We start from the raw sequence: 27,991 nt of genomic DNA, 5'->3' as shown, positions 1-27,991 counted from the left end.
ACTGTGCTAAGAATTTTACATGCACCAAGCTGATTTAATTTTCATATCAAGCTTATGAGAAATGTGCTATTATATTATTATCTCCACCTTGTGGATGAAGATACTGGCAAACTGAGAAGCTAACTGACATGGCGAAGGTGACGCAGACAGCTGCATTTAGAGTGGTTGAGTTAATACTGAAGCCTGGGAAGTCGTATTTGAGAGCTGACACGCATACTGTACTCAGCTGTCAAAGATGAACAGGAATGGGCTGAGAATGACTCTTTAGAGCATGGCTTGTGTGATGTATATCTGCAGATTTTTTTCCATGTGAAGTATTAACTGCATAAATCTGTGAACTGGAGAGAAGAGCGAATGAAAAGGGCAACTTTCACACACAACTTTGGCAGTGTGCATGAGCAGCGCCTCAATTTCCCTACCTTATAGAAAAACAGGTAGCATGTAGCACAAAACCCCAAAATTTTCCAGAAGTCAAAATATTCACTACTCAACCTGTAATACATATGCAAGGAAGCTGGAAAATTAGCAGATATTTAATATCTTAGAAAAAAGAGCAAAGGGATGATATATAATAAGAATAATCACTAACAATACAAAATTGCTTCCAGTAATATTAAATATTTATTTTCCTCTTTCTTCTTCCTTTAGTTTTAATTGTTATAAGACTATGTGTTTTGTAAGTATTTTTATTATTACTGGGAATTCCGTTTCTCCTTACCTGGTGATTCAAAGGCAGTAGAAGGCATATGGATGAATAGATGGAGGACAGAGGGGGATATCAATCAATTGACCAGTATTTATTGATTGTCTACAATGTGATGGGATTGGTAAATGTGAGAAGGATCAAATTGAGTTAAGTCATCTCAGCAGGAGTACACTGTTTTCAGCTTCAGGCAGTTAAGGATTCATAAGGGTTTAAAGCAAAAAAGTGAAAAGTGGTCAGATTAAAACTTTAACTTTTAAGACTTGAACAAGCCAAAACACAACTTTCTACTCCTATCCCTCCCTTCGGTGTTTCTCTTAAAAACAATCTTACAAACTAATCAGTTTAGTACATGAGTGTTCAATTGGGAACCAGATGTTTTCGAATCTTCTTCTATTATTCACCTGAAACTAAGATTGTATAATATGCAACACAGTATTTCTAAAGCTTGAACGCAGAAGATGCAGCCTAATTTATAAATAAAAATGTATGTTACTTCTGCTTTATAAATAAAGTAACCTTGATTTAGCCTTACACAAAAAGTTATTTTACACAATGCTTGCTAATGTCAGGGGTTAGTTTTAGATAGATGATAGAAGATAGATAGGTGATAGATAGATGATAGATAGATAGATAAATAGATAGAGAAAATGGGACATTACTAGGTCATACAATAGAGGGACATAATCTCCTTGGGCGTGAGGGAAAACTGTGTGGAGGAAATGACAGCTGATTTGTAATCTAAGACAGTATTAGATCTACCCAAATCTGCATCTGAAGCCTACTAGGAGGAGTGTAGCAGTGTGTGGTGAGGGACTGTTCCAGGTGAAGGGAGGAATAAGTGCAAAGACAGAAGAGCCAACAGAATTTTCCGGTTGGTTTGAGCCATGGAGTTCCAGCTGAGGAGTCCCTAGAAAAGAAGCTAGAGTGACAGGGTCAAGTTGCTTGGAGACTTTTGTCAGTTATAGGATAGAAGAGGCAGTTGCACACGCACATGACAGTGTGTGTGCGCATGTGCACATGTATTGGGGGGGTAGTGGAAAATGAGGAAATGATGAAAAGTGCATGGGGTCCAAGAGGAGAATTAAAGAGGGATGCATTAGTCTTCCCTCCTATGTCTTGGACTAAGTCTGAGCCTTTATGGAGTCAGGAGCTAAGTCGTGGAAGAAGTTTTTAAGGGAACTGAGACTAGGGTCTCAGATACTCTCAAGACTATTCTCAAGAATAGAAATTAATGTCGCTGGGGGCAAATTATGGCACGTGTTGAGAAGTGCATAGAACTCTTCGCTAAGGCAGTATAGAAGATCGCAAGGTTCTCATGGGTGAGGAAGCTGGAAGGGCGTCATTCACTGTTTTGAATTATCATAAGCTCCAACTTCTCAAGCACCGAGAGACAGACACCACTAGAGGGGCAGTAGCATTTCCACAGCAGCTCCAGCTGAAGGTTTAAGGAATGCAGAGCTCTGAGGAAAATAACCAAGGAAGTATTCACGAACATCAGTGAGGCTCACTGGGGAACCCCACAAATATCTGGAAATAGCTTCTAAGGGGCAAATGGCTACAGGTACTCTGCAGGCAGGTTGGGCCAAGAAACAGCGAGGTTTGTGTTATGACTATGACACCCCCAAACTTTAAAACAGCAAAAACTCAGATGACAACGTGTTGCCAGTTTAACGTCTATTTATTATTATTATTATTTTTTTTTGAGACAGAGAGAGACAGAGCATGAACGGGGGAGGGTCAGAGAGAGGGAGACACAGAGTCCGAAACAGGCTCCAGGCTCTGAGCTGTCAGCACAGAGCCCGACGCGGAGCTCGAACTCATGGACCGTGAGATCATGACCTGAGCCGAAGTTGGCTGCCCAACCGACTGAGCCACCCAGGCGCCCCTACATGTTGCCAGTTTAAATAGAGATAAACTATTCTCCTTTTATAATTATGTATTATCTGATACATTTATGGTCATCTTGGGCTAAAACATAAGCCAAGGCAGAGGCACCTGGGTGGTTCAGTTGGTTAAGCATCTGACTTCAGCTCAGGTCATGATTTCCCAGTTCGTGAGTCCAAGCCCCACACTGGGCTGTGTGCTGACAGCTCAGAGCCTGTTTCAGATTCTGTGTGTGTGTGTGTGTGTGTGTGTGTGTGTGTGTGTGTGTGTCTGCTTTTCCCTGGCGCTCTCTCTCTCTCTCTCTCAAAACTAAATAAACATTAAAAAAATTTAAAAAAAGATGAGCCAAGACAAAAATCAGGTATCTTATGCTCTTATGTCCTTAGGCAGAGACTAAAGACAAAGCCCTAGCGTTCTGTTGGAGGGAGAGTGCAAAGTTTGAAACAGAGGAAATGCATCAAAATGGGCTTCCAAAATGTAGGAGATTGAAATGAAAACTTAAAGCTGTGGTTCCAATCCTTCTCAGAATTTTAAAGAGAAAAGAACCCGAGCAAGAGGAGCACTGGTCAGAGCAGGCAGATGGGAGGTATCTCAGTGACTTCCAGAGGGGAGTATATGAGTTTTACATGTGCTGGGGAAGCATATGCATAGATGGGCCAGGTCCACTGGCATCCAAATAAGACAGAGGCAGAACTGAATTGAATGATACATCATATGTGGACAAAAAAATTGGCTCAGATCACATGAGAGCTTTTAGTGTTCTAGAAATGTCACATTTTTTCACAGGAAGACACTTATTTAAAAATATTCAGCAACTATAAATAAACTCAACTGCTTGAACTCATAGATGAGTAAGCCACACTTAAGAAAATAGTTATTGGAAATTTTTAGTTCTGTATGATGGCAGTTTGCTTTGTAATAAGTATAGCTCCTAACATTGGTGTAATTGTCTTAAGAAGGAAAGTTGTATGCACATGTTCCCACCTACTGAACTTTATGGTTTTCAGTCAGTGGCATGTGATTCTATGAAACTAAAGAATATTAGGAATGATTTGCTTATGCTCAATTATAACAAAGGCGTCAGACACTCAACCTCCTCCCTATAGTGTCTGAATGTATTTGCACAATATGAATTATCAGAGAAAAGCTCAGCTTTGATCTGTTAATCTAGAGGTTGCTGTATTAATAGTTTGCACACTTCATTGATTTTTAATTAATTTCTAAAGAGGCACAGAGGATAACTACTATAGCCCACAGATATCACGGTTCTCATTGCAATCCACATCTTTATTGATCGGCTGCCTAAGGAGCAGAAGTAATCCATTTTAAGTATACTTTTCTGAGAGAGCGTGGACACTATACAATTCACTTCTGTCCTTGTAATCATATTGGCAAGAGGTCAGTGAGGAGGAAAACCTATAGCATATTTAGTATTCTCTTGATCCAGGCAGATGAGCTTTTTGACCCATTATTCATTTGGTAGGGAAGCAGTGACTTCTCACACGTGCTTTTTTTTTTATTTTTTTTAACGTTTATTTATTTTTGAGACAGAGAGAGACAGAGCATGAACGGGGGAGGGGCAGAGACAGAGGGAGACACAGAATTCGAAGCAGGCTCCAGGCCTTAAGCCATTAGCCCAGAGCCCGATGTGGGGCTCGAACTCATGGACCGCGAGATCGTGACCTGAGCTGAAGTCGGATGCGTAACCGACTGAGCCACCCAGGCACCCCTCACACGTGCTTTTTAACTTATTTTTGTTTGTTTGTTTCTTTATTATTATTTCATTTCTGTAAGACACTCTGGAATCCCAAGCAGACTATCCTGCACATTCTTGCAATGGAAATTTCCAAAAGCTTGTGAAGGGTGGTAAATGAAATTTCTGGAGAAATATCTGAAGAGAATGTAGAGAACCAGAAGAAAAATTTTGTTTTCCCAGCCAGCCTCAGGAATCTGTAAATGTTGTCTTCATTCATTCTCCTGGTATGCTAATATCACCAGCTGGGGTTTGGCCAGAGTGCTGAAAGTCTGGCTTCCTTCCACCTATCCTAAATATTGCAGACTTTTAAACTTGCCCCACCTACGCTGCAAAGAAAAATTGCTACTGCCTGAACAGGCTTACAAGATTTTGGTATTATTGTTCATTTAATCCAACTACAAACATCTATTGAGTAATAGTTAACTGTCAGGCAATCTTCAAATTGCAGAATACGTAGTGAATAACAAGTAGTCAATGCAACTGTGTCTGGAGGCACCATTCATTCTAGGGGATCCCAGCAAAACTAAAGAGATTTGTTTACTAGGTATAAGAATTTTCTCTTCATTGATTTTAGAGCACCCATTGTTTACAAAACAATTATTCAGTTATATATCCTGTCTTTGTTAGTTTCATATATGGTTTTATAACCTATTGACTATAGTTGTATGTATATGGTCATATAATGTAATAGTTAAATTTGTTGCCTCTGGAGTCAAGCTGCCTACAGTCAAATCTTGCACTGTCACCTTTGGGCAAGTTATTTTATTATTTCTCTGTGCATCAGTTTCGTCACCTTAAAATGGAAATAGTAGTAGTACAGATCTCTTTGGGTTCTTGTGAGCTCCACTAAAACAGTCCCCTGGCATAGAGTGCTTAAATAAAGGTTAGCTAGTTTTTACCTACAAAAATAGGAAGTGTTAACATGCATAGTTATATTGTATTCCTCATACCATTTCAGTGCTCCCTTAACAAAAAACTTCTACAAGTTCCATTTTCCACAGTGACTATCACTATTATTGTTTGTCTAGATTCTCCTACACTAAAATTAGTACTGAACAGATTTTTTTTATATTGTGAAGCAAATTTATATCATTTTCACATGGTGTTAGTGTTAAATGTAGTCTTGTTTGTAGTGTCAAAGAGATGGGGGTAAGTTTAGTGCCCACCAAGTGTGGAATAGACAATAAATTGAGAGTGTTTGCCTGTGTTATATATGTGTATGTGTTTATGTGTGGATATAATTTAATTCAATGACAAGGAGTAGTGAACTGGATTTTGTTTAGCATTATGCTTGAATCTAAAAACGTATGATGAGTAAAACATGTTTTTATTTAATGCACAATACGATTTATGTGTTAAAATAATACACACGAATTTAAAAATAAGTAAAGATAAATAAACATGGATGGATTGGAAGGATGTGCATGGAAAAAAAAGTTGTGAACACTTAGGATGGATAGGAGAATGGGATTGGGGTGGAAGATGTAGGGGAGCAATGATAATCACACTCATGGATTATGGAATATGAGTAACTCAAAATTCTGTGAATCTGAGATCCTAAAAGAAACCAAAGACAAAACCCACACATATTGCCTTGAGTTGGCTCCTAGAAAACAGTGTCTGAGACAGATTTTCATGCAGGAAGTTTTTTTGGCAAGTGTTCTCAGGAGCAATACTTGTAAAGCCATGAAAAATATTAGGTTAAAGGAAAAAGTTGAGCCGTGGTGAAATCATGACAGAGATCTCACCCAATCTTAGGAGAAAGCCCTGGAACTTGCATAGTTTTTCATAGTTGTCCAAGCGTGGATGGACTTTGTAACTACATCAGCCAGTTGTTGGATGTGGGTTGACTCTGTGAGAGGACGAAAACCCCAGCAAAGCAGCAGTTGGGGTGGGGGTATCAGGGCAACCAAAATGATGTAGCTGAGATGAGAGAGACCAGCAGCCAACACTCCCAGAAGCTGACAGTGTGAGTCCGCTGGTCCTGAAGAAGTTTCTGGACGATATACCACAGCACCTCCTAGATGCATGTGTGTGTGTGTGTGTGTGTGTGTGTGTGTGTGTGTGTGTGTGACACAAACACCCACTCAAATATATTATTGGGAATATTTGATAAACACATTTCAAATATCAACACATATTGTTTTCATTGCACATTATTAAACTCATATAAATTTAGCCCTCAGTATTTCAAAATCTCCATAAGAACTGCAGCCTAATCACATTACGTAAAGATCATCAGTGCAATTGGAAGATGTAAGAATTAACCATGACTATTAACTCCAGGCTAGTTTAGGAGAACCATGTGAATCTGCTTTTCTTCTTCTGAGAAGAATAGTAGGAGAACATCTGGGGACAAATAGAGTGAGAAAGAAAAGTTACTTTGCCTAACAGTACTGCGTACCTTTTCTTTCTCTTAAGTAGTCAAATTGTATTTTCAATGCAATTAGAGGTTACTTATTTAGAAAACGCATAGTATCTTAGAATATTGAATGTTCTAGGTGTTTTTACAAACATGAGGGCACTGATTCCTGAAGACAATCTTCAGGGTACATACTATTATTGTCCCCATTTGATGGATAAGGAAATTGAAACACACAAATAAATTGACCAAGGACACAGAGCTAGTAAGAGCTGGGGTTTATTTCTAAAGTCTGTTGTTTTAAACATTGGATGCATGAAACTGACTTTTACTAAAACATGTTCACAGCTCTTGCTAAACATTTGAAGGAAGGCACCTAGTCTACATCTTTCTTTACTATTCTCTGTGTCTTTTATTGGCCCACAATTTAGTATTTTATATAGATCTATTGTACAATTCCATCTATCATGGAATAAAAATTTAAAGCTGGAGGACACCTCAGAGATCATTTAGGCCAATCTGTCACTTTTATAGGAGAAGTGAAATGAGTATCTGAGGTCAAAAACCTAGTGAGCAGCATGTCTGGGACTTCTGACTCTAACATTCAGTTCTGTGTTCTTTCTCCGCTGCCATGAACAAGCTTTTGCTAGTTGAAAAGGCTTCTCAGTTTATTTAATTATGAGCCCCGTTAGTCTCCCTTCATGCACTATTTGGATAAAGTCAGTTACTTCATCCAAAAAGACTCCTTTCTTCCCTTGAACATGCTCATATCTTTAGCCCTAACAGAGAGCATTATAGTTGAATCCCACCCCCCCACCCCCAGGGATAGAATTGCTTTTAGAAGGAAAAGTAGAAAAGAGGAGTGATTTTCATTTGAGGCTAGCTTTCCTGAAGCTTCCTGTGTTATTAAAAAAGCTTGAGGTTATTAGAATGAAAACAGGAAAAAAAGTGTACTCTTGCTAACTCCAGAGATTAATGCCTGTGAAAGCTGACTGCAGCTTGAAATTTTTAGCTCCACACATGTTTGATGAAAGTGTCACATGTCCTATATATGGGAAGCAAATATTTATTGTCAAAAATAGTCTGGTCTCTCTTGACTTGTGTTAGCTTCCTGCAGCTGGGCAGAATACATTTTCACATTGGATTAAAACATAGAAATAACGCATTTTTGCTAGACAGTTGTGATTCAAATATAATATTGAGAAGAAGGTCATTGCCAGGTGTCCGTCAATACTGTTATTTTAAAATTAAGTCAGTCACTGATATTTTTTTTCCACAGAGCAGTTTAGATGAGTCGATTTTAACCAGAGATTAAAACTTTCAACTCAATTGTAATAAAATTATCCTTGGATTTGGTATTAAAGTGCATTTCTGAAAGTCAGAATAAGGTTTGTATTTATTAAAGCACCTTTTGAGAGGTATAAGCAAAACAGAAAATAAGTAAGAAAACTCATTACAGCATATAGAGCAAGTATGAAAAATGGTAAAATACTGAATGGTTTGGATAATGGTAAATTCTGAATAGTTTGAGTAAAAATCAGACTTATAGCACCTGGATCTAGAAGTAGACAAAATGCCCCTAAAACATGTCTACAGAAAACTCCCGTCAGTGCTGATAAAAGACACACAGTCTGGTACAAGTGTACTATTTTATTCACCCTTCCTGCAACATTGAAAACTCTCCAACCTATCTTATTAATTACCTTTAACTTCACTAAGATCCTAATTCTGTGATGTATTCATGGAGGGCACCAAATCTCTTAGTAGATTCCCTATTTTTTTCTTCTCTTTATATGACAACATCCTCAGGTGAATCATTACTAAAATAATACTTTGAACAGTAATTATTTGGGATTTGTATCCACGCATTAATCATGATGGATTGGTTGTGGGTATATATATCACCATTTGTAAACATTTATTGAACGCCTACTGTGATATACTAGTTGGGATTCACAGATTTTCTGAAATAAGCAATTCAAGTTAATGAGGGTAAGTTATTCTTGTTCACACTATGACTGTTGATATTTATCTGTAGAACAGTAATAAAAGCTTGCATGCCCTGCACTTACTATATGGGAGTTACAATTTAAGCTCCTTACATATATTAACTCATTTTATCTTTACAACAATCTGTGGTATAGGTGCTATTATGGCCATTTTAGAGATGAAGGTGAGTGCCAGGTTAATTAACTTGTCAGCATCACACAGCTAGAACATGGCAGAGTTGGGGTTCAATCCAAGTGATTGATCCCAGAATCTGCACTCAGACCAACTCCACCATCCTTCATATCCTGTAGTCAAAGCAATAATTAAGTTTCCAATTTATATGATTCAAATTCCCACTAAATAAGAAAAAGGTTCTATAATTTAGCTGAATTTTAAATAAAAATACAAGTCAGTCACTTGCATTATTCCCTGAAATTCACAGAAATCTCTTATAATATTTTGTTCCAAAAGAACTAGGATCTTCTAAAGCCGTATGACTTCATTGTGTACATTAATTTCTTCATGCTCACACAACCCTGTAACCCACCAAGAGAGGGGGTAGGCTTAAAAATGCAGACTTTAGAACCCCACAGGAACCAAATCCCAGTTCTGTCACTCCTTAGATGACTTGGAGGAAGTAACTTGACCTCTCTGAGACTTGGTTTTCTCGTATTTAAAATGGGATGAGGGGCGCCTGGGTGGCTCAGTTGGTTGAGCGTCCGGCTTCAACTCAGGTCATGATCTCACAGTCTGTGAGTTCGAGCCCTGCGTCGGGCTCTGTGCTGACAGCTCAGAGCTCGGGGCCTGTTTCAAATTCTGTGTCTCCCTCTCTCTGACCCTCCCCCGTTCATGCTCTGTCTCTGTCTCAAAAATAAATAAACGTTAAAAAAAAATTTTTTTAAAAAATGGGATGAAAACAGTACGCTTCTCAGAGGATTAAGTTAACCTGCCAATGTAGAAGCATTTCGTTCTGCTGTGTTCTGAGTATTCAGTCAATGTTAGCTGTCATTATTGTCAGTGTTCATATTCCCATAATGTACTCCACCCAGGCAGACATGGCACGGACATGGGAATTGCTACAAGTAAGAGTAAGTTTCTTTTCAACCAATGCAGCATTATCCCTTCAGTGATAATGAATGGCCCTTCTTTTTTAATCATCTTCAAACTTCAAGGGACTTCATCCAGTTTATTTTTGTCACTGCTATTTCTAATAACTGCCTCCTTAATTGCATCACGCTCCGATTTAAGGAGTGATTTTATTTTGAAGGAATCTAACAGAGACTGTGATTCTAATGAAATCATCCACCAAGAAAATCCGATCTTAATAATTGCAATGTGGAGAAAACTATCATGAACAATCCAATAGACGATTGAACACTCTAATTCAGGTGTGAAAGTAGAACTAAGGTAGCAGTCATAATTAATGATCTAAAAGCAGTCATAACCATGATGTTGCATAGTTACAAAGCAACCATACAAATGTATTTTGATGATTTGGTAATGATATAGATGCTTCTGTTTTTATCTTTTAATCATGGCCAGGTGAGTGAAACTATACATAAATTACCATCTGGTTGCCTGAATTGAGTTTTCATTATGTTGAAGAAAACATTTTTTTTAAGACAAATAGAATTGAGGTTCAGAGGTTCAGGATAGTCTATCACCTGCTAAGACTTGGCATATAGAATATCAAAGAACATATGGAGTTTTTGAAGTTTTGCTTGTAATATGGATATGTCATTAGGGTCTTAAGCTTCTTGGTGAATGTTAGCTCCCTATTGGTATAGAATATATCACTATTCTTGCACATGGTGAAGAAATATATGCGTATTTGCATTAGGATAATATTTAGTTAAAGGAATTATTATCCACCTAAATTACAAAAGTCAGAAAATAGAATCATTTGTAATTTATACTCCTCTTCATTATTCAATTACCAGGATGGTTACTTTGCTGTATAAGTGTAACTTGAAATTGTTCTCTCCATGAAATTTCTTGTGGACTAGTTTAGTTGAAGATTCAGATGATCATACATGAGGAGCTAGACGAATATCATAAATGAATTCGTGGGTAGTAATAGTGAGTGGTGGGATCCTGGCCAACTGGAGGTGCCCTCAATGGGGTACAGCCAGTAATCAGCTAAAGAGGATGTTTGAGAGTTTCCCAGTGTGTGGGCCAAAAATATATATGCATATAAACTGCATATAAGCTGGATATAGCTCAGACTGCCAGTCTGCAAACTTTATCTCTCATCCTTTTCCACCTCATCACTTCTCTTCTGCATTGTGGCAGTGGCTCCTGACTTCTGCTGTATTTGTGTCCAGCCCTTTGTTTATACACCAGGTGGTTTTTTTGCAAGACTCCAATGATCACTGTGTCACTCTCCTTTTTCAAACAACCTCTGCATCACCACAGTGAAGTGCAGATTATCTACCACAACACGTAAGAGGCCCTTTTTGAATCAAGCCTCTTCTTACTTTGTCAGCCTCACCACTCATCACTCTCCCTCCTTTATGAATAATGATTTAGAAATACAGAATTACGTACCTTTGTCCCAGTACACCATGGTATTGGTGCCCCTGTGTGTGTTCTCTGTAACTGCAATTTTGTCCTCATCTTGCCCAACTGATGGACATCATTCAAACATTACTTAGGCCTCAGGACCTCTCTGAAGGCTCCCTCTTGCGTATTTCTAGGCTATACTACAAATGGTCCTCAAAACACAGCTCTCCTTAAATGCCTTACACGTGTCGCATTGATCCGTTCAAGCCTGTATTCCACGTCTGCCCACTTTATTAACAGCTGTGTCTTCCTGCAATGAATAGATCTTCTCTGACTCTTTTTTTGTTCCCTGATGTCTAGCACAGTGCCTGGAACATAGTGTATATTCTGTCATTGTGTGTGGATCTGAATATTAACTTGTTGCAAACACAATTTCCATATTCTGATATGAAAGTGGTAGGAAAGATAATGATGAATGTTTTTGTGGACATTTCTTAAAAGGGCAAATAATTAAAAATACTTTATCTCCAAGACAATAAATCTATTTTTTTTGATCCCTTAGTCATATAAGGGTTATATGTTTTCAGATTCATTTTATTCTAGGAATTTATTAGTTGGCATAATCGAAGAGAAAACACTGTTTAGGAAAGAGGACGAAACCTTATAAATCTCAGTTGAGGACTGATTTCAGAAAACACAAATACACTACTGACCAGTTGGACCATATCAGGCAGTACGTCCACTGGTTGTGTTTAATGGGCATTTATAGTATAGTGTTTGGCTCATGATGCTGTTTGAAGCAATCTTCTCTTTACACTACACTGAGTATATGGTTCATTTTTTTTTACCTGTGTGATTTATGTGTCTGTTTTCCGCAGCTTTTGTTTTGATATCAAAAACCATTAATCCTTCAAAGTCCTGCAATTGTGATATTAACTACCAACAGCTTTGATTTGGAATTGGCATGAGAGTATGCTTTAATGATTTTATAATAATTCTGATTTGTTTTTAAGCGACAATGTTTTTTACCACTGAAATCCTCAAATACAGAATTTCCTCTAACACTTGAATAAAAATATGTTCGCTCCCATCTAGGCTTCTGAGTTTGCTTCTTTTCATCAACCTTTAGTTAAGGCTAATGTTTAATGGCTCTTAGTTTATTTACTGGCAAAGTACAATTTTATTTATTGCTTTTATGAATTATGGAGAGATATATATCCCCATATGAATATATATGGATATATGTAAATTGTTGGCAATCAGTAATGAATTTTATTTTAATAACCCTATATGTTTTTTGAAGAAAACATATTAAAGGCTAATATCAGGGTCACTATAAACAATGTAATTTCACTTGCAGGTTGTTCTAATGACTACTATTGTCATTGACACCATTTTAAAAAAGTATAGGCTTTTCATGCCTCTGGGGTATAATTCATTTTTTGCCTAATTAATAAGAATAATATAATTAATTCTTCAGCTTTGATAGAAACTATGATGGTGATTTTGGTGCCATTAAACCTGCATATGAAGTTTTTGGGTTTTTTTTTTTAATTACGGTTGGTGTGTTTGTTTGGAGAAGGGGTGTAAGGGGAGAGTGACATCAAGCAGGAGTTATTGAGAAGAAAACAACTAGAAACGTGTGGGTCTCTTAGCTTATCTGCTGAGACGCACGCACACTTCACTGATGAAAGTGTTTGCAAGAGAGTACAAAACCTTTGGGGGAAAAAATGATCTAACATTTAGTTCATATGCAGGTAATTCATTCTTTACAGGACTTTAGGGGAAAAGACCAAAAGCTATTTGCCATTTGCTTTTTTATCCCTTTATTGGGTTTTTCGTAATTTTGAAAAATATTCCAGGATTCTGGCTTCACTAAGAGAAATCAAGCACTTGCAACTGAAGGCCAAGGAACTACTTTTTAGACAATAGAAAAGCCTAGGCATTAACTGTCTTTTTGGAACTTGGTGTTTTTCAGGGAATGATGTACCTGGAGGAAAGACGGCTTGTTCATCGGGATTTGGCAGCCCGAAATGTCTTAGTGAAATCTCCAAACCATGTGAAAATCACAGATTTTGGACTAGCTAGGCTCTTAGAAGGAGATGAAAAAGAGTATAATGCTGATGGAGGAAAGGTGGGTATCTTTTTAGAACAATATTGCTTGAAAATATAGTATGATATCCTTTTATCTCCTTATATGTTATAAGAAGAAGTCAATAAGCCTGAGGTTAAGAGATTATAAAATCTCAACTCTACCATTTGCCTTCTCTCCCACCCAGGGTCAAATGTATATATATGAACCAACTTCCATTTCTCAAAAGTAGCCAAAATAAGACAATTAATCTCTAGTGGTCCTTATGTCACATCCAGTGTGGGAAGTAGGTGGATCCTTCGGAAATCCAGATATTACACTTAAGGGCCATAGACATTATTTCATTGATCCTAAGAACGCAGGGCTAGCTACTACAGAGAGACCCAACTATTCTTTCATAGTAACCTGGCTAGTACCAAGAACCATAACTCACTGGAAAGTTCATCATCCTATTTAACTTTGAATCCTCCTATACCAGGTACAACAGATTCCTCTTAATATGGTTGTATTTTTTTAAGCTTTTATCATAGAATATGATTGACCAATTTACTTTATTTATTTTTTGATTCTCTCCACCAGAATGCAGCCTGCTATGTCCCAGGAATCTTAACAGTGCCATTGCCTCTTCTACTTTTCTGACTCTCTAGTCTCAGGCCCTGCCTGACAACTGTATTCCTGCCATATGGTCCCGGCTCATGCCTTAGTTCCGGCTCTTGTTTTTCTCATTAACCTGATGCTAAGATTGCTGGCCTTGGCTATACAGTGAGGATATCTCTTCTCCATCTGGAGGTCCCCCTAGCTTATATGGCAAAACTTGGACCAGGAGAGGCCAAATGAAATAAGCAAATGCAACCTTAACCTATGTATAAACTCCTGCTAACAAAAAAAGTTATTAAAGTGTCATATAAATATATTTATCATGTGCCTTATTTATCATGAGCCATCCAAATATATGTTATAAATATTTTGCAATGCTTTCAAATGCTTAGCATTGATTTTATGTATCATGTAGTATATGATTTTTATATAACTTTGTATGATATCTTATATAACTATATATCTTCAAATCTTATCACAAGACAAAAGAAAATAAAATTTTAAAAAACTTAAGGTTTGTAGTATTTCCTGACCTTTCCTTGATTTTATTAGACTATTTTGCCTGTTTACTACCAAATTGCAGCAGTTTGAGACCACAGCTTTGAAATTCACTACAAGATTGCACAGTAGAACTCCATAAATCACATGACTTGACTTGTCTTAAGAACATACAGCTGTAGGATTTGTCTAAAGCAAGATTCATTATAGCTTTAAATGCCTAGTTACCATTAAGTCTTTATCAAGCAACCTGTGATTTAAACTTACTTCTTTAACACAATGTCCGTAGTCCATAAAGTCAGCTAACTCCTTGCCCATAGGGAAATTACTTTCAATGTGTCTTCTGTTCCCTTTCACTGAATGCCATGATTCTGTCATAGAGTTACCTTGATGTCACCTTGGTGAGCAGCGAACCTCATGATTTCAAAGGCCTATTTAGTTTTAAGCTTTCAACTGCAAAGTAGAAGTGTTTATCTTTATTCTGTAGAACCTAATTATATTTTCAGCTATATAATGCTGCCCTTCCTAGTTGAAACTTACTCTGCTGACCCATCATCAGCAGGGTATGTGAGTTGTTTTTCTTGTAGTGGTAATAGATTGGTACTGATCCTCTCGTATCCTTTTATATAATACCTATTTTGGTATGTATTTTCAATACTGGCTAACCAAAACAAGGGAGACCATTTGTGGCTGGGGAATAAAGCAAGCCTAACTTTGGAATACATTATTGTGGGTGTTTTAAGTGACCAGATTATATGAGAGGAAAAAGGAAAGGGCAAGTGTAGAAAGAGTCCATTGTACTGGTGGTCAGAAATGTTCTGAAGGGATAACTGAAAATGTAAGGAGCCTCATTTTGGGGGCAAAAATGTAATAGACCATATTTTTAGAAGCACATATCTTAGATGTTTAGAGTAGTATTGAGAGTCATAATAACTAGTAACTGAATTAATTGCTGAACATTAAGAAATAGAGAAAATGATACTTATTTTATTCTTTTACTTGTCATTGTTTTTGAAGCTTTTAAAAATATATCTTTAGGTTATTTCACTTTTAGAATTTTATAAATTTCAATTCATTGTTCCCTGTATTAAAAAATAACATTTATTATTAAGTACTGCTGGTGGGAATGCAAACTGATACAGCCACTCTGGAAAACAGTATGGAGGTTCCTCAAAATATTAAAAATAGAACTACCCTACGACCCAGAATTTGCACTACTAGGTATTTATCCAAGGGATACAGGTGTGCAGTTTCGAAGGGGTACATGCACCCCAATGTTTATCGCAGCGCTATCGACAATAGCCAAAGTATGGAAAGAACCCAAATGTCCATCAGTGGATGAATGGATAAAGAAGATGTGGTATATATATATATATATATATATATAATGGAGTATTATTCGGCAATCAAAAAGAATGAAATCTTGCCGTTTGCAACAATGTGGATGGAACTGGAGGGCATTATGCTAGTGAAATTAGCCAGAGAAAGACAAATATCATGACTTAACTCATATGAGGAATTTAAGATACAAAACAGATGAACATAAGGGAAGGGAAGGAAAAAATATAAAAACAGAGAGGGGGAAAAATATAAAAGGCTCTTAAATATAGAGAACAAACAGAGGGTTGCTGGAGGGGTTGTGGGAGGGGGGATGGGCTAAATGGATAAGAAGCATTAAGGAATCTATTCCTGAAATCAATGTTGCACCATATGCTAAGTTGGTTGTAAATTAAACAATAAATAAAGTTTAAAAATAACATTTATTATTATTATTATTATTATTATTATTATATTTATATTTTCTATACACACAATCAAAAAATACAACTGAGGCAAGCCTAGAAGCTCATAGTTTGAGAAATGACTATAGAAATGAATTTTTATATAACTATAAAAAGTTAACTTTTTATTTCTCTTTTTATTTCTCAGATGCCAATTAAATGGATGGCTCTGGAGTGTATACACTACAGGAAGTTCACCCATCAGAGTGATGTTTGGAGTTATGGTAAATAAATCTTCCTTGTGAATTAAGGGTTTTAAGGCAAAATTAAATATATTAGGTTCATGTGAAATATCTTAAACCAACTTATTTTATTGTGTTGGAAATACTTATAAGCCTTGTTTCTTAAAGGAATTAACTCTTTGCTATTCCATAAAAAAAAAAAAAACTCCAAATAATATTGTTATCTGCCTTTTTTTTTTATTCCTTCATTCTCTAAAATGTAATATGTTAATATCTCAGTTGAGTTGTCTACCATAATCTTTGGTTTGGTAGCAACTTTTGTGATCATTTTGACAGGAAAAAAAAAAGTCAACTTTAGGAACAATGTCATAGAACCTCATGGCCTTAATTATCAAAAACTCTTTGAAAACATGTTAAAAATGAAAGAATGTCTGTTCTATAATAAGAAAGAAGTTATTGTAACAAAGAACAATTACTGAAAGCAAATAGGTGAAAGCACTAAATGTGAGGGGAGAGATATGAGAAGATTGCTAATCGCACCTTTGATTTTAATTTACAAATTACTTTGGAATAAACAGACATATTAGAGAGTGAATAATATGAACTGGAAAAGAGTGGTCTTTAAACTTAGAACATTCATGTAATGCATTTAATTTAATTATTGAAATGAGATATTTAGCATCTGTCTATTCACAACCTAAGTCCACCCAGATATTAATGAGAATGAATCAATAGCTTTTCTAAGTTTAAATAAAACCGGTATTTCTTACAAATTAAAAGCACAATGTCCATTTAAGGAAAAAGGGAGTGGTGGGTCTTGAAAGCATGATACAATTTAGTTCACTCAAATTTAAACTTTGCTTTATCTTTATTATTGTTTTTTTAGGCAAAAGATTTAGGCTATTCAATCATTAAAGAACTTACACCTCTTATCTAGAAAAGCACAAATTATCTTTAAAAAAAACTTAAGAGTCTCTTGGGTGGTTCAGTTGGTTAAGCCTCCTACTTTGGCTCAGGTCGTGATCTCTAGGTCCATGGGTTTGAGCTCCATCTTGGTCTCTGTGCTGACAGCTCAGAGCCTAGAGTTTGCTTCAGATTCTCTGTCTCCCTCTCTCTCTGCCCTTCCCCCGTTGGCGCTCGCGCATGCTCTCTCTCTCTCTCTCTCTCTCTCTCTCTCTCTCTCTCTCTCTCATCTCTCTCTCTCAAAAATAAATATTTTAAAAAATAAAAGTAGGGGCACCTGGGTGGCGCAGTCAGTTAAGCGTCCGACTTCAGCCAGGTCACGATCTCACGGTCCGGGAGTTCGAGCCCCGCGTGGGGCTCTGGGCTGATGGCTCAGAGCCTGGAGCCTGTTTCTGATTCTGTGTCTCCCTCTCTCTGCCCCTCCCCCGTTCATGCTCTGTCTCTCTCTGTCCCAAAAATAAATAAACGTTGAAAAAAAAATTAAAAAAATAAATAAATAAAAGTAAAATAAAAATAAGACATTTCTTTAAAGTGTTTTTTTCCTCCTCTATACATGTATGCTATAGGTTTAAAATTTCCATGTAAGGCCTCATGTGTTCTACTCAGCTTAGAAGTAGAAAGTGTGATGTGTTTGAGATTTGAACAAGTATAGGAAAATGCTTGTAAAATTTAGTTGTTGAACTGTAAGGACTTAATAGAAACATAAATCTATTATATATATTATATGGTACAAATTAGCTTATATATTATATGATAGAGATAAATCCATAGATTATATTTTATATGATAGATTATATATTACACATACATTTTGATATATGTCATATACTTTTTTGTTTTTCTTTTCCCTTTTTCCTATGTATGTTTCCCTGAAATAAATGTAACAGTCTACTACAGTCAAATTTTAAATGGCCTCTAAAATAAGTAAGTAGGCAGATAGATGATAGATAGATAGATAGATAGATAGATAGATAGATAAGTAGTACTCTGCTTTGAAATATAGCCCAGGTCATCAATCCATACCCATAAGGCATTTTAGGATTTTTATGATATATTATAGTTGATTGCAATAGGTATACAAGACAGAAACATAATGTTGTTTACAGTGAACCTTTGTAGAAAATTGCCACTGGGTTCATCTTTATTTTTACAAAAATAAATATGCATTGGCTATGGTTTATATCTCTGAATGATAGAATTGTATGTTTTGAGAATGTTTCTGATTCAGTTTTCCTGTAATTGTCCTTCTGCATGAAGCCATCTCTGTTTAACCCTATCTTGTCACTCCTAAAAAGATTTAATTAAATTATTACTGGCAGAAGTAGGGGTTTTGATGTTCCTGATTTTGTTTTTGTATTTATGTTTCTGTTTATTGTATTTTCTATTATTTTGATTTGTAATTGCTTTGCATTTTTCTTGTAAGTTCTGATAGAGATATCAGGGCATGTATTCTGTCTTTTATAATTGCATACATAAGTTCATAAAATGTCCTCATTAAATATATATTCTATAAATGTGTATTTATATTGACTGACTGAATAGAAATGGACAGCCATCCAGTTCTTAACTTGTTCCAGTCTGCCTCATGGACACTGAATCTTAATTATTGGCTCTAGGAAGTCATTTTTTAATATGCAAAATTAAGTAGGATTTTTAAAAAATTAAGTTTATTTATTTGTTTATTTTGAGAGAGAGAGAGAGAGAGAGAGAGAGAGAGCAGGGGAAGGGAAGAGAGAGACAGAGGGACAGAGAGAGAGAGAGAGAGAGGGAATCCCAAGCAGGCTTCATGCTGACAGCATGGAGCCTTACATGGAGCTCGATCTCACAAACCCATGAGATCATGATTTGAACCAAAACCAAGAGTCACTCAACTGACTGAGCCACCCAGGTGCCTCATAAGTAGGGTTTAATAAAGATCAATCAATTAAATTGTGTCGCTAATTACATTTTTATATAAGAATTATAAGATATAAATATTAATAAAAAAATCAGGTAATTAGTGATCTTATTATAAAGGATAATTGGCTATTCACATATACTTTTATATTTTAAGCTTTGTATTTTTATTATTAGTCAATGATAACTGTTATGAACTAAAAATGAATAAATAATTCATTACAGATGGACATGGAAAAGAAAGCATGGTCCTAATTAATGGATTTTATATTAAACCATATTTTGCATATTATATGCACCAATCAAAATTCACCTGGTGAGACTCCTATACACATACAGCTCTTTCTGAACTTACAATCCTTAACCTTAAGAAATGATAACTTCTTAATTGTATAATTATTAGATCACAAAGAAGAGGTCTGTAATGTGTATAGTATTGTTCAAATCAGAATCATTTTCATCAATGCTAGCTATTTGCATGTTAATATTTAGGGTATTTGCTTTTACAGAACAAATCACTCTTCTAGTGATTCAAGAAGGTGATTTCATTATCTAAGGGATCAACTATTATTGATTCCTTTCAATTTTGTGATGCCTACTTCACATGTATTATGGTATATATGGATCATTCCTCACTCAGGGTCTCACAGGTATTAAAGAAATAAATCTGTGTGTGTGTGTGTGTGTGTGTGTGTGTGTGTGTGTATGTGTGTTTTCCACTTGTTCTCTTTGTGTGAGTTAAAGAGAGAGCCATGATTATTTATCATAACATAAGGTATTCATTTTGGCACCACAGCTTAGCCCATAGGGCTTTTAATAGCAAAGAGGTTAATGTCAAAATTAGTCAACATCAGATTTTGCCTGCAATCATATTTACTTAATACTGGATACACATGTTTATAGTAAATTGTTTGATAGACTCTAATGCAGTGTAGTGAAAATTAACTAGAATCAGCAAATGTTAACATTACTTAAAAGTAGACATGGGGAAAAGATTCTGTGTTCTGATACGCACTCTGAATTGTCTCTGCTACTCATTAAAAATTTCAAGACAATAATAAGGTAATGGAATTTCCCACAAAGATTTTGTCACTGGGCTTCTGCTAATGAATATAGAAATCTGAAGAGCTTTTCTTTAGTCTAATTTTGATTGCCTTCTAGGGAGCTTTCTTTTGTCACTGGCATACTGCTGGTTTATTCAAAGTATGTTGTTAATATGCTTATGTAAATATTTGATCTCCAATTTAGGAGTTACCATATGGGAACTGATGACCTTTGGAGGAAAACCCTATGATGGAATTCCAACCAGAGAAATCCCGGATTTATTAGAGAAAGGAGAACGTTTGCCCCAGCCTCCTATCTGCACTATTGACGTTTACATGGTCATGGTCAAATGTAAGATTGCAAAATAATTTCATCATCACCATCATCACTCTTAGTAAAGCAATAGTACAGATTAATCTACCTGCATAATGTTTTTGTATATTGAAAAATGTAAAAGTCCAAAAATAATTATGAAAACATCATGTAAACACCTGTGTTTTTGTGATTATTATGAATAGGAAGCAATATCATGCTTCCATGTTATGAAGTCAAAATTATATGACTCTTTCTCTTCTGATTCATTTCACTTTGATTCTTATCATTTCCATGACAATCACATTGTCTTTCATAAAGAGATGTAATTAGTTACAATAATGTTAGTAATCTTTATAGGAAAATAGCAGTCTAAACAAATGATCTGATATAAAGAAAGAAAGCTTGAAGCTGATAGTTGAAAAAATGAATTAAATGGAAATAGGTTTACCAGTTTTAGTCAACAGGAAATAAGCAGGACAGAATGGAAAGTAGGAAGACATGAATCTACAGTCAAATAAAAAGATTATGAATGTTTACTTTTTTTTTCAATTTGATCATTTGTTTACATCAAACGCTCTTACTTTTTTTTCCTCCTTTCTATGCCCCAGACGCATACGTATTATAAATATGTTTTGGCAGCCTAGGCTCTTAATTTAAATAGAATTAAGGAAGTCTCTGGAGTTTCCTAGTTAATTTAAGTGAGATTAACATTCAGCAATCTTTCTTGTGTAATCTGGGGTTTTCCCCTTTCGATTTACACAGGGTTAGCAAAGAAACAAACTGGTGAAGGTGAATAAGCATCTTATTAATAAGAGACTTTGGACCCAGGTCTACTCAGATTTATATTCATGACATGTGTGATACATTCTGACAGTGAGGAAAGAAATAAAAAATGTGCCTTCCAGTTCAGGTCAGCATGCCCTTTTCTCTAAGCATAGTTCTATTTACTCAATATTTAGTTAGAAAGAAACGGATACCTCCTGGTGAAGTTAACCTTTTTAGGTTCTAATAATTCCAGAAACACCTATTTTCTCATTAGCATCTTGGTATCAACAGCAATTTTGTGTGTGTGTGTGCAAATGGATGCATATAGTGCAGCTTTATTAGGAGAGGGAAAAAAATCAGGTGATATTAATGATACATGAAATGACACCCAAAGACTTCCCAGAACAAGAATAAAAATTGAACTCCCAGAAAAAAGAAACTCACTTTATAACTTTATTGAATCAAGCATCTTCAGTAGTCATCTATGCAAAAAACCTTAAAAACATGCATACATTATATAATTTGATCTCATAAGTAGCATAAGAAATGATTTATATACTTCATTTTGATACTCTGATGAAACAATGAGAAATCAGGAACAGATTTTGCCTAATAGAGAGTTTTACCTTGCTTTTATGAGTTTTAATACCTAAGAAAAGGGTCACTTGGCAAGAAAATCAAGGAAAGCTTAGTACTTGTATTCTTGTGATCTCATCAGCTAAGCAGAGCCTGGGGAGATAAGACCCACTTTATCTAGACTCCCAGCTAAATAATAATACATACCTTGAAAATTGCTGATAGTATTTTTATGCTGCAAAGGTTACTAGTTAGATAAGCTAATGGCTAGTGCTGAACAAACATTACCAATTACTTTGCATTGTTTTTTTTCCCCCACCAGGAAAAAAAACAGCTTGAGAAAGTTGCTTTCTATTTCTTTCCCCACCCCCACCCCCTCCCCTGTGCTGGTGCACTGCATTGTAACTAAAATTTGTATTCTATGTCACTCCTAATAGAAAATAATAAATTATGTCCCCATCACCTCCTCTATAGCCATCCAAGAAAAATTTAAAAAAAAAGAAATAAAGAAAAAGGAAGCCTTCTCTCCACTTAAGAAAAAATATAGGAGATTCTATAAGTTCCTATAGTTAGCCTAGGGTTATGTTTCATAAGAAGAAAAATTACTTTTAAATTAGATCAACAGAATAAAAAGTTTCTCTTATTCACATATACTTATGAACATCAACAAACTGCTTGAGATAGAACCTTGCCTATTGGATTATTTCTTTCTTTAGCTTTCTTTGTTTTTGTTTTAGATCATTATCACTAAAACAGTATTTTTCAAACAGCCTATGTTTTCATAAAATTTACATCCTACTTGTTCCTAATTATGGATAGATACAGTGACCCTCTTACTGTGTGTGAATTTCTAGGCTGGATGATTGATGCAGACAGTAGACCTAAATTTAAGGAACTGGCTGCTGAATTTTCGAGGATGGCTCGAGACCCTCAAAGATATCTAGTTATTCAGGTTGGTACATATCTGGACACTGGAACTTTGTAAATCACCATTCGTAAATCGATTAAGCAGAATATCATGTGAAATGACTTATGGAAAAGAGGTTTCTAGTTGATGTCAGAACTCCTTCTAGGAATCTTGCCTTAGTATTCAAGTGCCTCTGCTATTGAATGGCCAGATAATTATGATTATCCATATACATAAGAAGTCCTTATCCTCAGATAAACCTTCTAGCACTCTGCTTTTTGTTAACATTATGCGTTAAGTCATGTCCATTATTATAATCTTCCCTTTCAGAATAAAAGGAAGATGGATTTTTGTTTTAATCTTGTCCAGGTTTTAAGACAGTGAATTAAAAGTGTCAGTATATTGCATTCAATTTCCTAAAATATATTTATAAATATATTTTGTTTTAAGGGAGATATACAGTATCCAAGCAATAACTCAGATTCCAGTGAATGGATGTACATATGAATCAAATAACAGTCCAAAAGAACATTTTATGTTAAACACTAGAAACACTGGATTGGATAATTTAAAAATTATAATATATTTCTCTATGATTATTTTGCCTAAATCATAAACAAGTGGACCTTGGGTTACACTGAACTAATTTTCCTCAATGAAACAAGGTAGCATTTATCTTCCTATTAATAGTCTGCCATGAAGATAAAAGTCAGGATTTAGAATCTAATAGTGCCTAGTTATTTTTCTCCCAAATTAACTTGCATAAACCACTTATATACAAAATGTCACATAATTTTGAAAAATAAAACAAATCATATTTAAGAAATATAGGAGGCAAAAAAAAGAGTAGGGTTTTGGTGTCTCTCCCACCCTTGTTTATATTATTTGCCACTTTTGCTGTGATTTTTAAAGCTATCACTTTAACAGTGTCATTCTATAGAATAAATCATGGGGGCACCTGGGTGGCTCGGTCTGTTAAGCATCTGACTTTGGCTCAGGTCATGATCTGGTGTTTTGGGTGTTCGAGCCCCGTGTCGGGCTCTGTGATGACAGCTCAGAGCCTGGAGCCTGTTTCAGGTTCTGTTTCCCTCTCCCTCTGCCCCTCCTCTGCTCATGCTTTGTCTCTCTCTCTCTCTCAAAAGTAAATAAACATTAAAAAAAAATCATGGAGCCTACATGTCCTGATAACTCTACCCTATCAAACCAACCAAATAAAATACAGTAAAGATTGAGAAGTCAATTGCCCTTTATTACATACTCTTAAAGTCACAGCTCAAACAACATCTTGGCAATGAAGCCTATACAGTTATTCTCACGTCTGAAATAGATTATGCCTCCCTCAAAAGAGCCATAGCATACTGCTTTAATTACCTCGAATGGCATTTATCACATTCTATTAAATGTATTTATCTTACCGTGTCATATCTAAGTATGTTACAAGCTCCTTTGTGACTGGTAAATGTGTTAAACAGTTATTTTTTAAACGAGTGCATGAATTTTCAACCACTTGTTTTGATTTTACATAAATTTGCTGCAAAGTCCATATATTTAAGATGAAGAATCTTTGTTTGTTTGTTTGTCTGGTGGGCAAACTTTTAGGGTGATGATCGCATGAAGCTTCCCAGTCCAAATGACAGCAAGTTCTTTCAGAATCTCTTGGATGAAGAGGACCTGGAAGATATGATGGATGCTGAGGAATACCTGGTCCCTCAGGCTTTCAACATCCCACCTCCCATCTATACTTCCAGAGCAAGAATTGACTCAAATAGGGTAAGAAATGATTATATACCACCTCCCATGTTATTTCTGAGAAACAAATCATGCAAATATATTATAAGCACTGGAATTACAAAATAATTATACAGATCAATTCTGGGTGATTCCTAGATTAAAAACATACTATACCAGGGAAAGACATGCCATATATAGTTAATTTTGAAACACAAACATAGGTAATAGAATATGTACTCTGAAGTATTTTTAAAATTTCAAAAAGAGGAATGTTGCCTTTGTCGTACGTTACTTAAATCTTAGTTTTAAAAAAAAATCTACAACCAATTCAAGCTAATAAAACTCTGTGTTTATATAAATGAAAATTCTTAACAAGATAGGCTCTTTAAAAAAGATGATAGGACTTATTTATTAGTCAAGAGGTGATACAAGTACAACCTCTTTCACTCAAGAGACTTTAAGTATTTACTGTCACTTTGAAGTCGAAATAGAAAACTGCAATACTTTGAACTATATCAATCCTTTTGGGGGGACTGCTGAACCAATTCTAAGATGTAGATTTAGGTTTTGAAAGAAGCTTCTGAAAAGAACTTGCATTTAATTTTAAATATTAAGCACACTCTACATGACTATCATTCTTCTTCTGAAAACTGTCAATCCATGTGTTCATTCGTTTATTTTTTAAAAAAATGTTTAATGTTCACTCAACATGTATTGAGTACTCCTACATGTAAGGCATGATTAGACACTTGAGATTCAAAGTATTTTGACATAATCCCTGGCTTCAAGAAGTGTCCAGCCTCCTTCATTTAAGAACATTATCATAGCTGGTGGAACAGACAGCATTCTATTTGTCTTGACCACAAGCATAAGAAACCTTTCAACTTGCTGCTCATTTTCATAAATGAAGTTATTTGCTTTATTTCAGATCCACAGCAATAATAACATAACACTTACCTGGTGTTTACCCCGTGTCAACATATATATAAACCTGGTGTTTACCCTATGTCAACACATATATATTAAGTCTCTTATTCCTTACAACAATATCATTAGGTTCTATTATCATTATCTCCATCTTAAAATGAAGAAACTTGTCACAATTAAGTGATTTGACTGGTGTCCTACAGTTAGCCAGTGGGAGAGTAGGATTCTAATGTAGGCAGCCTGCCTCTATCACACATACTGCTGCCTCAAAGTTATTGGAACATGTTATTTTCATCATATGGTTGTTTTTCTTGACATAGACCTCAATGTTTGAGATAAATGCAGTTTGAGAAATCCCCTAGGTGATTATGAAATGCATCCTCCAACCTCTCCCATACCTTTTGCTCATTTGCTCCATGTAGAAGGGCTGATGTAGAAGAAGGCAAAATAAATACCTCAATTTTTCTTTTCTATGAAAAATATGTCAGTGCATCCCAATGGGGAGAAGACAACTAAAAGGTTTGCAAATTAAATCAATACTCATTGAACATCAGTCTTGTTTATGGGAAGGAACAAAGTCCTTAAGGTATATAAAGGAAGCAACTTTCCCCCCTCCATATACTTAGCAACATGGCCAAATTATAACTTTGGTGATTGTAATTTTATGTGACAAATGTATTGCTTTACTTAAAATAGAGACATTTCAGAAAACAGTTTTCCTTCCTTAACATGAAATGCTATAGGGCCAAGAGCTTGAATCTTTTTCTTTTCATAAGGCGTTTCAGATTTCAACTTTCTGTTCATTTTAATTTATGCTCAATGCAAGGAATTCTTAATAAAGGGTTGAATTAACTAAATGAAATTAGTGAGACAAAGTAGAAGCCACATGAGAAATTATTTGGCCTTCAGTTATCATTTCTTATTCCACATTATTATTTAAACAATGTTATCTGTAGATTTCTTTTTAGTTTTTCAGGTCTTTGTTAGGGGAATTGTGCTTAAATACCATTTTATTTTCAGGCATTAAGAGGCCTGACTAATCATCTGTGTTTTCCTATTTAAAAAAAAAAATCTGGTTTTATGTAACTTCATCTGTGTTTTCCTATTTTAAAAAACTTGGTTTTATGTAACTTCCATGGTAATTTCTAATTTGTGCAAATGCTATTTTCCCTCTTTCTTCCTAGAAAGCTAAGTTATATTATTTTATAGTTAGAAAATAAATTACTTCAGTTATAGGTTGTGTGGCCAACTTATGTGGTAAGGGAATATCTTAAAGTGAATTTTAATCAAGTGTTTCTTGAGCATATTTGCTAAACTTTGAAACCAAAAACTAATTCGGCTTTTAAATATAGATTCTTTTGCTCACTAGCTGATAAATTTTACATGTTGTTCTTAATAACTTTACAACTTGTTTCTTCATATGTAAAATAAATACAGTGGTAGTTAATTTATGTGATTGCTAAACAATTACCCTTTAAAAAGTGCCAGGCAAATACATACTTATTCTCTTTTAAGAATCACTCAAATTTCATTTGTACTTATTTCCTTTTCAATATCATATATCACAACGTTTTCTACATATTATCTAGAAAAACCCTATTGATTCAATCACTATTTGACTGAGTACTTCTGCTGATGTGTTTTTTTTTATAGCAAATAAAATATAGATGTAATTTATTCTATGGTGCTTTTATTTCAAAATCGGTATGTATTTTGATACATGTCATGACTTTAAAGCAATGAATCAATTAAAACTACAAAGCTGACATTTATCCAGCAAGTTGACAGATACAGATGCAAGCGTTGCTAAAAAACACCCAACAAATTTAGACCTGTTGTTGTTATTATTATTGTTATTGTTAGTACCTTTTTAATACTATCTCAAATACTTTTATCACAATAATATACCAAAAATGCTTACTCTAGCATGATGAAAATGGAAGAACATGAGAAGCTATCTAACTTCTACAAACTTCAGGTCTGTACATCAGTAAAATGAAGATTTAAAATCTACTCAGAAGTGCCTGGGTGGCTCAGTCAGTTAAGCGTCTGACTCTTGGTTTCAGCTCAGGTCATGATCTCAAGTTTTCGTGGGATTAAGCCCTGAATCAGGCTCTGTGCTGACAGCGCAGAACCTACTTGGGATTCTCTCTCTCTCTGTCTCTCTCCTTCTCTCTCAAAATAAATAAATAAACTTCAAAATATCTGCTAAGAATATTGTGAAGGTTATCTTTTTAGGATACCTAAGTGTGTTCCCCATTGATGGATATGTAGGAGATGCTCAATAGTGTGGAAATTAATGAAGACCAAACAAATGAGAGAAGCGAAGCCTCTTTATTCAGAGCTTGTTATAGCAAGGGACTTCGCTGCTGCCACTTGCATTTTGGCAGAGTCTCAAAGGCACACAAGAGTGGGAAAGCTTTATAGTGGAGAAAAGGGAAGGCTTCAAGTATGCCTTGGTTGGAGGCTTTTGGCGTGGGGAAACTATAAAAGGGTAGGTAATTAGAAGTGGGACATC

At 35.4% G+C, this 27,991-nt stretch overlaps 1 protein-coding gene across 6 annotated transcripts in view; it reads left to right on the top strand.

Annotated features, from left to right (window-relative positions):
• ERBB4 (erb-b2 receptor tyrosine kinase 4) overlaps positions 1–27,991 on the top strand; it is a 1,166,318-nt gene that overhangs the window by 1,099,078 nt on the left and 39,249 nt on the right. For all 6 annotated transcript variants that reach the window (XM_040476138.1, XM_040476135.1, XM_040476139.1 and 3 more), the window contains 5 exons: positions 13,178–13,333; positions 16,316–16,391; positions 20,457–20,603; positions 22,763–22,860; positions 24,415–24,585. In XM_040476138.1, coding sequence (XP_040332072.1) covers positions 13,178–13,333; positions 16,316–16,391; positions 20,457–20,603; positions 22,763–22,860; positions 24,415–24,585 — 648 coding nt within the window. The remainder of the gene's footprint in view (positions 1–13,177; positions 13,334–16,315; positions 16,392–20,456; positions 20,604–22,762; positions 22,861–24,414; positions 24,586–27,991) is intronic.

Source organism: Herpailurus yagouaroundi, unplaced genomic scaffold, assembly GCF_014898765.1.
Source record: "Herpailurus yagouaroundi ecotype Mexico unplaced genomic scaffold, PumYag 140, whole genome shotgun sequence".
Lineage (NCBI taxonomy): Eukaryota > Metazoa > Chordata > Mammalia > Carnivora > Felidae > Herpailurus > Herpailurus yagouaroundi.
Note: the sequence above shows the minus strand (reverse complement) of the source record. Positions and strands in the feature narration are given on the sequence as shown.